This window comes from Musa acuminata, chromosome BXJ2-1, assembly GCF_036884655.1.
Source record: "Musa acuminata AAA Group cultivar baxijiao chromosome BXJ2-1, Cavendish_Baxijiao_AAA, whole genome shotgun sequence".
In the NCBI taxonomy this organism is placed as follows: domain Eukaryota; kingdom Viridiplantae; phylum Streptophyta; class Magnoliopsida; order Zingiberales; family Musaceae; genus Musa; species Musa acuminata.
This window is the reverse complement of record NC_088338.1, coordinates 12,235,876-12,252,243: the sequence shown is the minus strand read 5'-3', so window position 1 is coordinate 12,252,243 and position 16,368 is coordinate 12,235,876. Positions and strand designations below refer to the sequence as shown.

At 37.2% G+C, this 16,368-nt stretch overlaps 1 protein-coding gene across 1 annotated transcript; it reads right to left on the bottom strand.

The window, feature by feature from the left end:
• Positions 1-580: 580 nt before the first annotated feature.
• Positions 581-8,539, bottom strand: LOC135598955 (NADPH--cytochrome P450 reductase 3-like). The gene is made up of 18 exons (XM_065093489.1): positions 8,079-8,539; positions 7,921-7,980; positions 7,748-7,824; positions 7,618-7,675; positions 7,449-7,532; positions 7,322-7,358; positions 5,830-5,899; positions 5,533-5,727; positions 5,347-5,439; positions 3,874-4,102; positions 3,710-3,793; positions 3,484-3,635; positions 3,308-3,404; positions 2,253-2,402; positions 2,058-2,135; positions 1,844-1,966; positions 1,625-1,738; positions 581-998 (listed from the first exon to the last, which is right to left on the bottom strand). The coding sequence occupies exons 1-18, from the start codon at positions 8,397-8,399 to the stop codon at positions 918-920; spliced, it is 2,103 nt and encodes a 700-aa protein (XP_064949561.1). The 5' UTR covers positions 8,400-8,539; the 3' UTR covers positions 581-917.
• Between the last annotated feature and the right edge of the window lie 7,829 nt (positions 8,540-16,368).

The window sequence follows — 16,368 nt, the reverse complement described above, 5'->3', positions numbered from 1 at the left end:
TTTTTTTTTTGCTCTTTCTCCATGTGATCATGTTGTGATGTCGTTTGAGATATCCTAATAATTTTCTTTTAATATATATTAGTCCCTTATAAGCTTGATCATGATTTTGAAATCAATGATTCTTGTTTTCTATAATCATAAATCAAAAACGATTTTGGAGCCCTGAATGATTCAAAATACTAATTGTATCAAATATTATTCATTTATGTTTTTCTTTAAAATTTTGGATCCCATCCATCGTTTAAACCTAATCAAATTGATCGAGAAAATTTACATTTAAATTAGGAGATGAAATATATAAAATTGGGTCCATACTAATTGTTGATCGGAAAACATGGGATTGGTTTAGGGGTTGGTGGGATGCGGACTTGAGAACCAAATATTATACGGAAGAGTAACACAATACTGTGCTGCAGTTAATGGTGGTTGGCCTTCGACTTGGGCTGGAATTGTCTTTTGTCAGCCTCAAATCACTGTAGTATCTCACCAACAAGCTACCAACCCACGATATATCATCTCCTATCACAAGCAAGCACTGGAATACCTGAATTCCATAAACATGTTGAGGAATGCCAGAGCAAGGAGGAAGACATCAGACATGATCCCATTGGGTTGGAATAGCTCTTACAAGTAAGGCCAGTCCAATTATACATGTGCTCCCACATCCCCTACCACATATTGACTACTTATTTCCCCATCAAATCAACCTAGCAACCATATGAATTAAATGTGTAATACATGAACAAGATACTCTACTTATAAGGTAGAAAAGAATTAACATAATTTGGAAACAGAGCAGTTTATAAAGGCTGGGAAAGGGGGCAACATACATTTGTGTCCCCAGAACCTTGACTTGCAGGTTTCGCACCCCACCTCCCCTCCCCCAACAAAAAAAGGGGGAAACAACAAGGAGCATCTCACCACACATCCCTCAGATATCTCCCTTCCATTTGTAGACTCTTCACTAAACTCTCGGTCTTGGAGCTATCAAGAGATCCCTGAAGCAGAGTAAAAATGCACTGAATAAGACACCAAGAAAAAACAGAACACAAGAATAGTCTAATTAAGAATGATGGCTTTCAAGCATTAAATGTAGCTCTCTCATGTGAGATGGTTCATATTCGGTGGCAGATGAAAGAAAAGAGCATGCTGAATGCCCAGCCATCATGCTTTTTGTTCAGCCAATAATGCTCCTATGAGGAGTTTCTTCTGTGAATCCATGACTATCACGCTGAATGCCCAGCAATCAAACCACAAAAAGTAGTGTTAATCCATTTTCACTATTAAAGCATCATGCCAACTCGACTACCTTAGCTCTTCATCTTTTCTTGGTTCGAAAAGATAAATTCAAAAGGTACTTATCCCAAAGCTGGACAGTACACAAGAGTACTGGCTTAGCTTCTGGTTAATTAATTTGACAAAAGTAGCTTTCAGGTTTTTAAGGTATCCGGAATCTAGGCTCAGTTGAGGTACATAAGACCATAAGTGAAACTTTTCCCCCTGGCAGGTATCCAGAACAACCAAATCTAATCTGGATTTTGACAATGCCAACTCAAATTAATGACATTGAACAGTAAAGATCCGAATCAATGCAAAACTTCGAGCATGGTTGCGGAGTTTGTACCTGCTCTTGGACTATAGTGTGAAGAACCCTGTGAACATCTCTAGCCATACCCTTAGCATCGCCGCACACATAAACATAACCACCTTGGGAGATGATATTCCAAACACTGGATGCCTGCAAATTTTGCCACATGATTATTGGCAAAAAGATGTAAATATTAAATTTAGAGCTAACTGACTCCAAAATTATATGAAGAAGGATAGCAGAAGTTTATCCAACTTTTTCAGTCATTTTATGCTGCACATATTCCTTGGTTGGACCCTCACGAGAGAAGGCAACAATCAACTCAGACAGTACTCCTCTATCAACAAAATTGTGCAACTCATCCTCATAGATGAAGTCCTGCAAATTTAACACAGCATAAACAAAGTGAGAAAATAAAATATTTTATCCATTCTAAACTTTTATTCAATGCACTATATGTTATCAGCACCATTTTGCGGTTCCTACATCCAAAGAAAAAAATAGCATGACCAAGCTCCACACCAGACTCTTTTAATGCCTCCCTCTCCTAAAAACGGCAAGAAATTAAGTCATCAAAACAACTATTCCTCTCAAGAATGTATGTATTCAAGTGAAAGAAGAACTGTAAAGTGTATTTGCAGAAATGTGACTCTTAAATAAAAACCTGCAAGAAGCCTCTGAAGGGTGCCAACCCTGTGCCTGGCCCAATCATGATGATGGGCAGAGAAGGATCTGCAGGCAGTTTAAAGTTTGACTGTCTCACAAATATAGGAGCCCAGCCGCAATCTTGGCTCTCTTCCAATGGAATAGATTTCTGTACAAATAAGAAGTTAAAAGGTGAAGTAACATGAAAAAGAACCAAGGAAAAATGGACACCAGCAGTTGCTATACGTCAGTTGAAGACCTTATGAGACCAAGGACTAAATTACAAGAACACAGGACTCAGTATAAGAGGATCAATGCTCAAGTCAGCTATTCAATTCTTAGTTTGCATTCAGCTTAATGATTTTAGTTTTACGTCTTAGAAGCGATGTTCAATGAGTTCAATTCAGGCAGTCCTATCCAGTTCCGTAGTTTCCATCAAGCTTCACGGTTCTCATTATATGTCTTGGACACATTGTTCAATGAGTTCAATCAGACATTCTTACAAAAGCTTTCATAGGTAAGAAAACTAGATAGTAACTAAAGTCTCCAATAGCTCTCTCTTCTTCCCTGAACAAATGTTCAAACAATATAGTTAGGATAATTATCGGTTACGTCGATTCAGTGGAATTTATCCATACTGATGCACAATATGGTTGATCCACATTCCACAACACTGCAACTGATGGCTTGTTTTGAGTTCTTGAAGGAAAAATGCTATATGCGCTGATCAGAAGGTTAATTGTACCAAGAGGCAAAATGGCAAATTATATATTAACAATCTAACCTACAACTGAAGAATGCTTTGAATGCTCAAAAGATATATGAATGCATAAAAGATATATGCCATACCCACTGATCAGAAGGTTAATTCGGGAGAGGCATATACAGAACAATCTAAGTTGCGACTTATGCCTTGGTTTGCATTCTTAAGAGAAAATTAGGCACTGATCAGAAGGATATAAAATGACATCAAAAAGAAAATAACTATCCATCAAGAAGTCGAAGACTGCCAGCAAGCTCAGCTCAATTATTCAATAAAGGCAAATAAAAAAGTAAATGTACATGAGAAATTACCTTCATCCAAGTTGAACAGACCCCTTTATGAATCCTCCCAGTTGGTAACTTCTCGTGTACTAATGCACACGTCACATGTATTCGAGTTGGTGCCATCCTGAAAGAAATGAATAATCAACTCTAAGTCTGTTACATCATCTGAAGCAATCATGAAAAGTTTTAAAACTAATTATTACCTTGGAGAAGATGATATTGAATAATATCTAGGCTGCAACCGGGGGGAGATTGCAGCAAAGAAGACTCCTAGTGGAGGCTTTGCAGAGGGAAATTCAGCCATAACTTCTAGGAGACTCCTTTGACTAGCAACAACCCATTGAGAATATTCATCCTGCACAAGAATAATGGAGTAAGAAATACAAAACCCTTACAGAAGACTATTACAGCCTCGGAATGTATGCTAACCTTTCCAATTGGGGAAGCCAAAAATCTAAGTCGCTCAGCTTCACTGGGATCTGAAGCATGTGCAGCTAAGGCAACTAATGCACTCTGTACATATCATGTACAAAGAATTTAAACATGAAGTCCAGATTAAGACATCATAAATTGTACAAAGGAAAAGATGTCACCTTTTTGGGTGAATTTAGAAGATCAGCGTAACGAGCAAGTGCAGTTCTTAAGGTGCACGGAGACGGGAAAGGAGGTGATAAAGAGCCTCCTCCAAGTGGTGTACCATCCTCCTTGTCAGCAGAGATTGAGAAAAATGTGTCTGGTGAATAACCTAACAACCTTTCAGCCTCCTCTACAGTCTCAATACAATTCTCTGCAAATACCCCAACATGATCTCCCGTTTCATACCTAGTAAATGAGTCTTTCCAATGGTTAGGCAGAACCAGACCAGCAATATTTGGTCAAACTTAAACTAGCAATTTGCCTACTTCAAATAATGGACACCATCAAGCAGAAGCCTAGAGACTAAAAATAAAAGCAGGTAGTGTGCAGTTCATGTACAAAAACTCAAATTTAGTACAAAAACTCAAATTTAGCAGTTACGTAAAGGAAAACTGAATCATATCAGATACACAAAAAGAACTTTTTGACCATTCACTGTTGCAAATGGGAAAGGTAAAGAAACTGACAGGCCTTAGCATGGTAAATAACAAGATTGTATGGAGTACATAAAATCAGTAATCACTTAAAAATGAGGTTTGATACTTGATGATTTTAAGAATAACCAACAAAATTTACAGGTTTGAAATCAAACATTATTGGATTGATAAAACTATTAGGTCTCATATGATATTTTCTTAATGCTCAAGAAATATGAAACTGGGCAAGCAGGTAAGCTGATGCTACCACTGCAAAGATTAGCATATTCAGCACCAAGTGGAGATTAAGAAAATTCAAATAGCACGCAAAATATGTTTCACCTTCTGTAAGCAAAATGAAGAATGATGCTTGTTACAATTACAATAACATGGAGATTATACCCACTAAGCCAAAATAAGTCATTTGATAGTGACGTTTGCCAGAACCATGTGGATGAACATATATTGACCAGAAAATCCACATATTTAAGGGTCCCAAATAGTTTCAGCAGAAAACAGTTCCTTTGTGAATTAAGCTTCTCTCATATCAATTTACTCTTTCATCGATACAGTATTCACTGAAAATACTAGATTAGATGGGGAGCAGAGGATTATTGACAATCTTCAATGCACTTACAGAAAAAAATTGTCAAAATGCTTCAGTGGGCACATGCAGGTCCATCTAGCAAAGTGAAATTGGTTCTAGTAGTAGGAAACAAGCAAAACATCAGAAAAGGATGCAAAATAATATCAAAGAAACCCCCACCCTCCTTCATCTCTCTAGATGAATATTTATAGATTTACAACATATGCTTCGGACTATTAGACAGCATTTATGCAGATTAGCTGCTTGGACAAACAAAACAAAATTTTCAAAATATAAGTTGGTTATTGTCCCGCCAAGCAAATTGGCACATCAATGTATTTAGTTAATCAAACAAGATGCATATAACTGCACAGCAATCAATAAACGGTCATGCTTCACAATGACATTCTAAATTAAAGTAATCTTACGTAAGAGCAGTGCCAGCAATATCAAACTCCAAATGGATGCAGGATCGATCTGAAGCTGGACTATGAAGCTCCAGCCGCACAGCCACATTAACCCTTGAAGGACCACATGTTGTGTTAGTTATGCATTCCATAGGTTAATTAATCCTACTGTTGGTACATGGAACTTGTGAATATAAAAACTTATACCTGCATGGATGATGTATATCATGACTAGCATGGCCATTTGCAAGATTCCAACTCTTTTCAAGGTAAGAAGTTTCTTCAGGCTTGACAAAGACAATTCGGTATTCAGGAACAGCAGCCATATAAGGAGTAGATGCACCTGAAACATCATTTTCATCCCGAAGCAACTGATCCAACTCTGGCCAGAGAAGTTCCCTCCTGGCAATATAACATCTCTATCATTAGAGTGAACAACGAAATAAACCAGTACAACAAAAAAGAGATGAAAGGATATGTAAAAGTATTGTTCATAATTCATACCATGCAGTGAAGTCATCCTCAATACACTGATCATCATCACCCAGGCCCAGGGGAACAATACGCTTTCCACCTATCATGGAACAAAAGGAGGGAAAAGCAATCAGCTTTGAGTACCACAAATCAAGTAATTACCATGCATTAAATAGAAAAATGGGAACAAAATGTCTTCCATTATATATATATATATAACGTCACCACATTTATGAACAGCTGTTTAAATGAGTCTGACACTCATCACAATCCATTAAGACTAAAATAATTGCTTAAAAGAAAAATTTTCAAGTCAAAAGTCATGCTTCAATTAAAAAGCAAACACAAAAATGCTTCCTAAGTGTCTTCTTTAATGGTGATTCAATATCAGAATAAAAATCAGAAAAGGAGGAATAATTGATCAATGGGGGTTGAATTACACGGAATCCATTGCACTGCTTGCAGTTCATATCAATGTCATTCTAACATGAACAATGGGTCAACTGCTGTTTCACCAGTGATTTCTGCAGTAGTACAATGTAATACATCTCCATCAAATTTATAACAGCCATAACATGTAACTGTTGGTCGCATTAAAACGAGCAATAAACAACTTAAATACATTTATTGAAGTGTAAGAAAACAAGTAACTTTTTTTGAAGATATCAACTAGCTTAGTTGGTAAAAACTTTGAATATCGTAACGTCCTAGGCTCGAATCCCCGCCTTGGCCATTTATCCTTTACAAAAAATAAAAACAAAAAACAAACAAGTAATTGTGACCATTGTCATCTATATATAACTGCCAGCTTCCCTTACAATTTTAAACACAAAAACAAACAGAACATATACAATATTACTAAATAAATATAGAGTACAAATTAGTCAAAAACAAAGTCCAAATTATGTTAGCATAAGATGCTAATATAATCAACATTAGAAGAATGAATCAAGATCCAGGAGGGGAACATAGGAAATCAGCAAGTACCCATAGATTAAAAGTTGAATCTATTTAACAATTCTATCTAAATTCAGAGACATGTGATTGGACATTGAGAGCTAGAATTTCAATTAGCAGATTTAATGACTTATGTGACAAATTAATATGAACATTATGATGGAATTAACAGATAGAACATTTATCAAACTCCTGAAATGTCCCTTGACGTTCATTTTATACTCCAAATGAGGTATAACCATGACTTATAATTATCAAAAGGCAAACTTCATATCTTTTCCAACTAGCATAGTTTCTAAAGTGCAAGTTAAACTTTCTTCAAGGAATGAGATATACACATTACTCGATCCATTAGGTCAGTCATCAACAGAAAAAAAAAATTACATCTGATGGATAAAATCATGAAAAACATCAAAGCTACCAATAAAAAAATAAAAGATTTTGAAATGGATAAAAACAAACAAAAGGTGTTTACAACTTATGAAAGCAACACATTATATAACATGAACAACACTCACAGAACAAATGACAGAAGTAGTGACTTTAAACAGTCAAAAGAGTATACCTTGGTTAGCAAGCATTTCATCAACCACCTTAGCAACCTTTTTCAGTTTCGGGAACATAAGGAGAACATATGTCAGCAAGGAATTCACAAAACAAGAAGATATGCAATAAGTTGATTACAATAAAACCTTATTGAAATGCTCATATTGTCGGTTGCCCAAGCCAAACACAGAAAACTGAAGATTTTCTAGCCAATTTTCTCTCTCTTTCCCCTGTAATCAATCAACAACCCATGACCACATCATACATCCGCAATTATCAGGGGTAAACTTCAATGAAATCGGCATGTTTCTCAACCTCCGTAAACCATTTGAAGAACCGTGCAGCATTATCAGTAGGCTCTCCATCTCCGTACCTGTAGTCATCACATTAAAATTAGGAGGAAACTGATATCCTAAGGTAAATAGTTTCATTGTTCTCAACTTACGTGGCCATGAAGAACAAAGCTAAGGTCTCTTTTTTCATCTTCTCCTCGTACTCATCATCGTCAGCAGCATATTGATCCTATGTTTTGAGAAAGTACAGACGGTTAATATCAAGTCGTCAAAGATCATCCATAAGAATTCTCGAAGTATCTCAATAACAGAAAAATGATCTTACCAGATCAACCACTTTAAATGCGGTATTATGGTATCGCGATTTAGCCTCGTCCGCGAGCGCCTGATACGGAGGAGAAAAAAAGAAGATGAAAAAAAGGTTAAAGACGCTAATTTGGAAAAGATTACTTCGAATAGAATCCTCTGCGATCAAACCCTAACCTTAGCGAACCCCTCCGCCGTCCCGGTCTGCGTACCAAAGAAGACAGTGACCTTCTTCTTCCCGTCGTCAACCTCCGCCTCAGGCTGGACCTTCACCACCAGCGGCTTCGGCAGCGAGGGCGGTTTCTTGCCGAGCGATCGTCGGAAGAAGAACATGAACGCGCACCCAACAAGCACGGCGACAGAGGTGGTAAGGATGGCGAGGAGCTGCTGGTTCTCGGCGATCGCTGCCGCCGCGCCGGTCCCAGGAGGGAGGCCATCGCCGCGGAGGATGGCCGACAGGAGATCGAGCGGCGAGGGCTTCGCCGATCCTGACCGCATCGTGGCGGATCGGGATGGACTCGAAGCAGCGAAGTCTCTCTCCCTCTCTCTCTCAGGGTTGGGAGGGAGAGAGAGAGAGAGGACAAGGAGAGAGAGAACAGTGAATGGTCGTCGGTAGTGGGAGAGACGAGACGGGAGGAGAGGAGGGTGGTTATAAGGGCGGCCTTCGTCTCCTTCCAACTCGCAACTGAGTACTGGCGGGGTGGCACCGGCGTCGAAAGCAGAGTCGTAGCGGAGCAAGATACCCAGAATGCCCCCCCCGAAAGACGTCGCGCTTGGTTACCGTCGCCCGCCGATGCGTCTCACCTGTCGAACGTAACGCCCGCTACGGCGGCTTGCTCTTTGGCTTCGTGCGGCACCCGAATGCGACCCGCGATACTGGCGGCGGGTCGATCGGTAATGACGGATCGCGTATCCACTGGTTCACGGAACCCAATCAAGTGGGGGCTAAAGAAAACAGTTTGTGTGGCTCCCGCGAACGGACGTCTGTGGACTGGGCGGCCAGCAAGTCCGGCCCTGCAATAAATCCTTCAGCACATCTTGCCCAGTCTAGGTTGCTCCCTCTCTTTGTTATCCACTCTTGAACCAACAAAAAGAAATAACAGATCAACATTTTAGCATTAGCTAGTTTGAATAAAGTTTTCATAAATAATAATAATAATGTTAATTAACAATCAAATAACAATCTGGCGACTGAGAAAAGATTTTTGCTAGAGTGTATATATGTTGTGTGCTAAATTTAAATTCTGTAGATTTCAATACAAAGTTACTTCACATGAAGCCACGACATTAAAGAGGACGGAGCGGGGTGTTGCGAACAGAGTGTGCCCTCCCTCGATGCCATATTGCACACCAACAATCAACTCCTTGATTCAATGTCAAGGTCTCCCTGGGTCTACCACATTAAAATAAAAGAAGGAGATTTCACAACCACCCACATTAAGAGCCTCGGCAAGAGGCCCATGTCATGAAGAACTTAATATTGTGACAGACCGACCCAGCTCATCGATTTAATCGTTCAATTAATTTCTAGAAATAAATTAACCACAACAGAAAAATATGAATATAAAGGAGATGCAGAGTTCAAGCTGTTTTTTTTATTATAATAAATTTGAAGAGAAAATCGATTATAAATTTTTGTAACAAAAAGGAAAATTTTAAATCTGAAAGTGTCTCTTCTCATGTGGATTTATTTTCTGCTTTTGTATCTTCTTCCAATTGATAGGTACTAATTGGTTGGCTCTCTCAAAGATTTATCTCGAAATGAAATCTAATGATGAAATCCGACATGCTGTCACAACTACATGGTGTATATACAAAACATACTTTATACTCCTACATGCTGTAGCTAAAAAGGACCTTAGTGTACTTCCAATTTACGGGAATTAGTACGCAGAATCATGTTTTCTAATATATATGTCTATCGAGCATGACGACAAGTTAACTCACAAGTCTTCTTCTGTCAGCACTACTTCCTTCGAGGGCAACATATATAGGTCACACTATTGGTTAATGGTTTAAAGTATACACTGACATGCGATTGACCCACCCACAACTCTTCTTCCTTCAATCATTACCGTGTCCCATAAATACCAAAAAGGCACTTGAGGATCAATGTTTAGCTACTTGTTTGCATCAGACAATCTTTGCATTCTACTTTGTTTGACCGTACCATTCTTTTAGCATTCAGCAAAGAATAAGACAACTCACTGCTCGAAGCAACTCTGTGATCATCCAGAGTAGAACCTTAAGTCAAATACAAATCCCTTTACCCTCGGTAATTTTTTTCACTCTCTTTAGATCTACAAAGTATTTTGTCATATATCCTCCCCCTCACCAAAACTTGGCAATATATATGGTGCTCAATGAAGAATCTCATGTAGATTTTTTTTTTTTTCCCATTCTTGAAATTTTTCATGCTCTAAAGATACTAGTTCTATAAATTCAAAAATATTTATCAACCCCAACAAGGATTATGATTGATCTTATGGCATCAATTTCATTGTTCAAAGTACTACTACCAATATGAATTCTGCCCATCGATCCTAGGTTTTATGGCCTACATATATATTCTTGGGCTGCGCCATGCGCTAGAGTATAACAAGGGACTTTTACATATATGTCCATTCAAGGTTAATTGCGATGAAGACTCCAAAACCTTGATCATTTTCAAAACACAAACGAAACAAATAGAAAACATATAATAGAAGTCTATAGTTCACTAAATCATTTTAGTGATTCTGCAAGAGATGCAATGAAATATCAAAATGAATTCTAGCAAGCATGCAAATCTAAGGAACGGGAAAGCCCATTTACATTTTGTGTATATTGATAGTGAATTATAAACTAAATCTTTCTTCACAAAGCTCAGTTTGAGATTTTCAAAATGTAATGGAGCACAAAAGGCATTCATACAACTCAGCTATTTTAATCGAGAAGAATAATTCTTTTATGTTTGTGATGATTGTTCTCTAACTCTAGAAAAAAATAAATAAAAAGAACAGGAGAACCATCAAGCTTTATCACGGATTTTTAGAAAAAAATATTCTAGATAAAGATATCAATAAAAAATCATCGTCGATTAATTGATCTAGAAATTCTAAAAATTATGTTGAAAATTAAAAAATCTTTTGATTGGACTTCTTTTGTATTAAACGTACTCATTTACTATCTAGGTATCCTAGAAATCATAACTTAAATTTGACATACTAATTCTAATGAAGATTATTATTAGGAACCATTATTTTTATCAAGTTCTTATAAATAGTGGAGTTTCTTGTTATTGAATCAGACACTTCTTGCTTTTCTTACCCTCCTCTCTTACTATCTTACTTTCATGCTTTTCTTTTCTTCTCTTTTCTGTTAACTTCATTCTTCATCAGTTTAGTATCAGAGCCCATCAAGAAACCATTATGTTTCAACTAGTAGCAAAAACTTCAATCAACACTCGAGCATCGTTGAACCTCTAATGTCAATTCCTTACATGAGTTAGACTTGTGATTGCTGCTATGGAATTCCTTACCACCTAGCTCTCAATGAGAGCAAATTTTTTGAAAACTTTACTAATATATTTTATCAGAAAGAAAAATCATATATTTTATTAGATTACAGTTTTTATTGCTTCTACTCTCATTTTCTCTTTTTTTTTCTATTTATTATCCTCTCTCTCCCCTTTAGCTATAACTGTAATATCACTAAAATTTGAACCCTTAAAAGTTATCTTTAAAAAAAAACACTCAAAACAAGAAGTATGGAAAAAAAAGTGATATAACGTGAAACCCAAACCAATCTTGATGAATCCCTAAACCAACAAAGTGAGGTAAACACCTTTAGGATTAAGCTAGTAGATCATGATACAATGTTGAACTAGTTATGTGACTAAATGATCTAAGTCCTCAGAGCTCACCAACACTTTGAAAAATGACCCATGAATGAGGAGGTTGATGAGTCAATTAGGCAAATTGTCCATTTTACATAATCTATAAATTTAAATCAAGGAATTTTACATACTCCCCAAGTCCCAGTTCAAACAAATCCTAGGTCCACCTATAGGGCACCTGTTCATAATCATGCTCTAATAATTCTTGATGATCAAGCTTTTAACCTTAACAATGAATTCTTAAAACTACTAAACATCTACAAATCTGAGTAATGGGCCAATGAGTTCGGTTTGCTAATGGGAAAATAACTAGAAATGTTAAAGTGGATGTGTTGAACTTTGATAGTAGGTTTGACCCAAATGTGTTTGTTTACTGGTTAGATTGTTGAATCTCGGATTTTGATGATGAAGTCAATTGTAATTTGTTTGATTTAATCTATATGTTGAGAAAAGTGTGCAGGATTAACTACGATAGCAGTAAGACATAAAACAGGTGTTGTGCCGGAGTCAAGATCGAGATCACGTTGGAAGTTCGAGAGTTCGTTGGAAGTCCAGACGTTCGTCGGAAGTTCTGCCGGAACCAACCGAGAAGTCCAGGAGCTTACCAAAGAAGCTCATCGGAACTTGCCAAGAAGATCGTCGTAAAGTCCAGGAGCTTGCCAGGAGTCCGCCGGAACATTACCAAGAGTTCGTCGGATGTTTGTCGGAAGTACGTCGGAAGCTCGTCGGAAGAGCAATTGACGCACCGGAACAAGAAGCACTGTAAATTATGTCTTAATTATCATAGTTAGAGCGTAAATTAAGTTAGGATTGGGAGGTAATCCCACTAACTTAATTATGGGCCAACTGGGCCCTTAACAGGGTTGAATTGGGCGAATTGAGCACCCAATTCAGCCCTTGAAAACATGGCCGATCGTGGCATCGCCTGGAAGGCAATGCCCCTGGTTTTTTGGGTGATGGTACCACCTAGACTAGGCGGTGGTACCGTCGGTAGTAGTGCTGCCAGCGATGGTACCGCCCCTGTTCGGCGGTGGTACCGCCCAGTGACATATCAACGGCAGTAGTACCGCCCAAAAACGATGGTGGTACCGCCAGTACCCCGGATTCCGGGGATGTGACACTTTTTTGCTCCAATTTTGAAGCCATTGGGGCCTATAAAAACCCCACCCTTTTCTGCATGAAAGAACATAAAACCTATTGGCATAATCTTGAGTTCTTGAGTCTTAAAGTGTTGTAAAAGTTAGAGTTCTCCTCCTTTATCTCTTAGCCTTGTAACTATCCAAGAAAGAGGAGTGAGACTTGTAAGGGTTCATCTCCTAAACCCGAGAAAAGGAGAAAGTGCTATAAAGAGGTGTTCGATCTTCACCTATTGAAGGAAGGCCTATAGTGGACACCGGTGACCTCGACGGAGGAGGAATCCGATAGTGGATGTAGGTCACATTGACGAACCACTCTAAATCTGGTTTGCATTTCATTTTGAGCAATTTTCTTTAACTGCAAATCATTTCATAGCAAAGTGCTTTTTCTCCTCATCTTGCTTTCACTACACTTACGCTCTCTTACGTTTTAAAGTTACTATCTTTCCGAATCGATTTCCTTCGAATGTACGAAATATTTTCTGAAATCGCAAGAAGTTTTCCGCTGCATTAATTCACCCCCTCTCTTAGTGTCGCTCTTGATCCTAACATAGATAACATCGAAAACTACTTTGAGAAGTATGGAATGATTTGACATTGAATGTGTATGATTTAAAAAAAAATGAAATTGGTAGGTTCGCTAGAAAATATTGACAACATGTCCAAATCTTGAAGTTATGAGAAGTCATGAAGTAAAAACTTAAGGAAAAAATATTTACTAACCTACTTTCGAAGCTAATTGATTAAATAATTATTAAACTTTAAATAGTTGAATTCTATGGCAAAATATTTGACCCAATTAAAGGAACTTTTACTTAAGTATGAAATAGAAGACAACCAAATCATATCATTGTTCGAATATTTGTTAATAGGTTGAGGTTTGACATTCAATGAGAAGTCTCCCTTAGTTTTCCCGACACATCACATAAGAAGCTTCCTGACGAGCTCTTGAGATTGATCAAACTTTATCCAATTTATCAAGCATCTTCTCAATCTCTCGAAAATAGAACTATTTTCCAATCTAACCCAAGTAGTGGCTCTGTCAAGCAAAAAATCACCACTACTAGCAATAATCCTAGCCCAACCATGAATCATCCAACTCATTCAACTATTGATTCTCAAACAAGTATGTCTTCAATCGGGTGTCATTATTATCATAATAGAGATCATATTGTCTCTCATTGTCCTCAGTATACCCTTACCTTAAAACAAAAATCAGAAGATCAAATCGAAAAAATAGACCAAGTATTTAAACCCGAAGCCTACTCACTTAACGAATAGAAACGAAAAATTACAGATGCCCATGTTAAAGTTGTAAACATTATTTCTCTCTACTAGTGATTCCAATGAATGGACAAGTATCATCCATACTTGCATCCGAAGTAGGGAGAGAACTTGCAAATTGATTATAGATGAGGGTAGCACTATGAATATAGTTTCAAAATCTGTTATCAAAAGACTAAGTCTTAAGGTCGAGTCATATCTAACCTCATTCAAAGTAGCTTGGGTTAACAAAACCACTTGACCCGTGATTGAAAGATATCTAGTACTAATAAAAACTAGGCGATTACCAGGATGAGATTTACTATAACATCCTACCAATGGATGCTACACATATTCTTTTAAGTCAGCCTTGGTTATATGATCTTAATGTTACCAATCATGAGAGAGAAAATACATATGTCTTTCAATACAAACGCAAATCCATTATCTTATGATCAGCAAAACCGTCAAAAAAGAACAAAACAAGAACTCCTAGATCTCTTCCATAAGCCCTAACCACTAAGGTACTCTACTTACTGAATCCTAAATCTTTTGAAGTAGAGAGCCTAGACAACAAATTTTTTTGTGACCATCATTGCTAGAAAAATTCCTAGCCCTTGCACTATTCATAGTCTAACACTTGAGGTTAAATTCTTATTAAATGAATTTTCTGATGTCATACCCGCAGAATTACATTACCCAATGAGCTACAATTATAGGAAATTTAACATGTCATTAACCTTATCCCAAGATCGTAGCTCCTTAATCTCTCACATTATAAAATTTATACTAAAGAGTGATGTGTTAAACAAGCAAGTTGAAGAACTTTTAGTTTAAGGCTTTGTACGATATAACCTCAACCCTTGCATTGTCTTTGCCTTGTTAACTCCTAAGAAAGATAGGTCTTAGAAGATTTATGTTAAAAGCCGAGAGATCAACAAAATAATAATCAAATATCACTTCTCAATTTCTCGACTTGAGGATATGCTAAATCTTCTCATTGGATCTAGTTGGTTACAACGAAAAGTCAACAATTAATTAGCCTAGAAATTCTAAGAGTTACGTTTAAAATTGAAATTTTTTTCTAAGGACTCCTTTTGTATTAAATGCATTTATTTATTATTTAAAAATCCTACAAATTATATTTTAGATTTCTAAAGTGCATACTAATTCCCTAAGAATTATTCTTGAGAATTATTATTTTCATTAATTATTCAAAGACTCCTAAACCCTTATAAATAATGAAGCTTATTAATAGATCAAACACTTCATATTTGAATAAAAAAAAAACACTTATATCTTCTCTCTTATTCTCTTACATTCTTCTTTTGCTATCTTGCTCCGTTACTTTTTCTCTAGTCTTTTTTGCTACTTTGTTCTACATCAATATCATTTATCATTATATCTAAACAAACAAAAAGAACAGGATGTCATGATGTAATTATATTTAAACTATACAACATATGAACACAAGAAAACACCGCATGAGCTGAAGTTTTGAACTACCTGCGATGACTGGCTTCTTCTAGATGCTGCTCCACCATCTGCTCCTCCAAACTCTTCATCAATACCATCAAAATGATATTCTAACATATTGGTAGACGCTACAGAACCATCACCCATATGAGCATCATAGGTTGATCTAAGGCTAACCCTACGTGTATCATCATTTCTTAATTGCTGCCAATCCCTTGATGATCTGAAGCTGTCTAAGACATGAGAAACGATACAAGAGCTCCACCAATTGCCATCATTCCCAAGGAAACTCTTCAAATTTATCATCACTCTATGGCCCATGCTCAGTGATACAGTCCCCAAACACCACCAATTGAGGCACTTCTTCATGAATAATACTCAACATCTATCATTTCTGAGAACCACTGATCCGCATATATGATGGCCAAGAGTGAGGGTGTTCTTGTTCGGCATGTTATTGCACTTCCATATAGTTGCCAACATACAAACAATGCCTATCTTTGCAGCATCTTCTTTTCATGGTAAGCTATGCACGGACCTCATCAACTAAATCAACCATGTTGAGCTCCCTCGACACAATTGGTTCTATTCGGATGTTCCAGTTGTTGCCAAAGAGACTGGACTGGACTGGACTGGCAAAAGATTCAAATAACTGAAATTTATCAGACAAAAAAAAAGTGTAGTTCGAATTCATGGGTTCTGCATAACAATATCT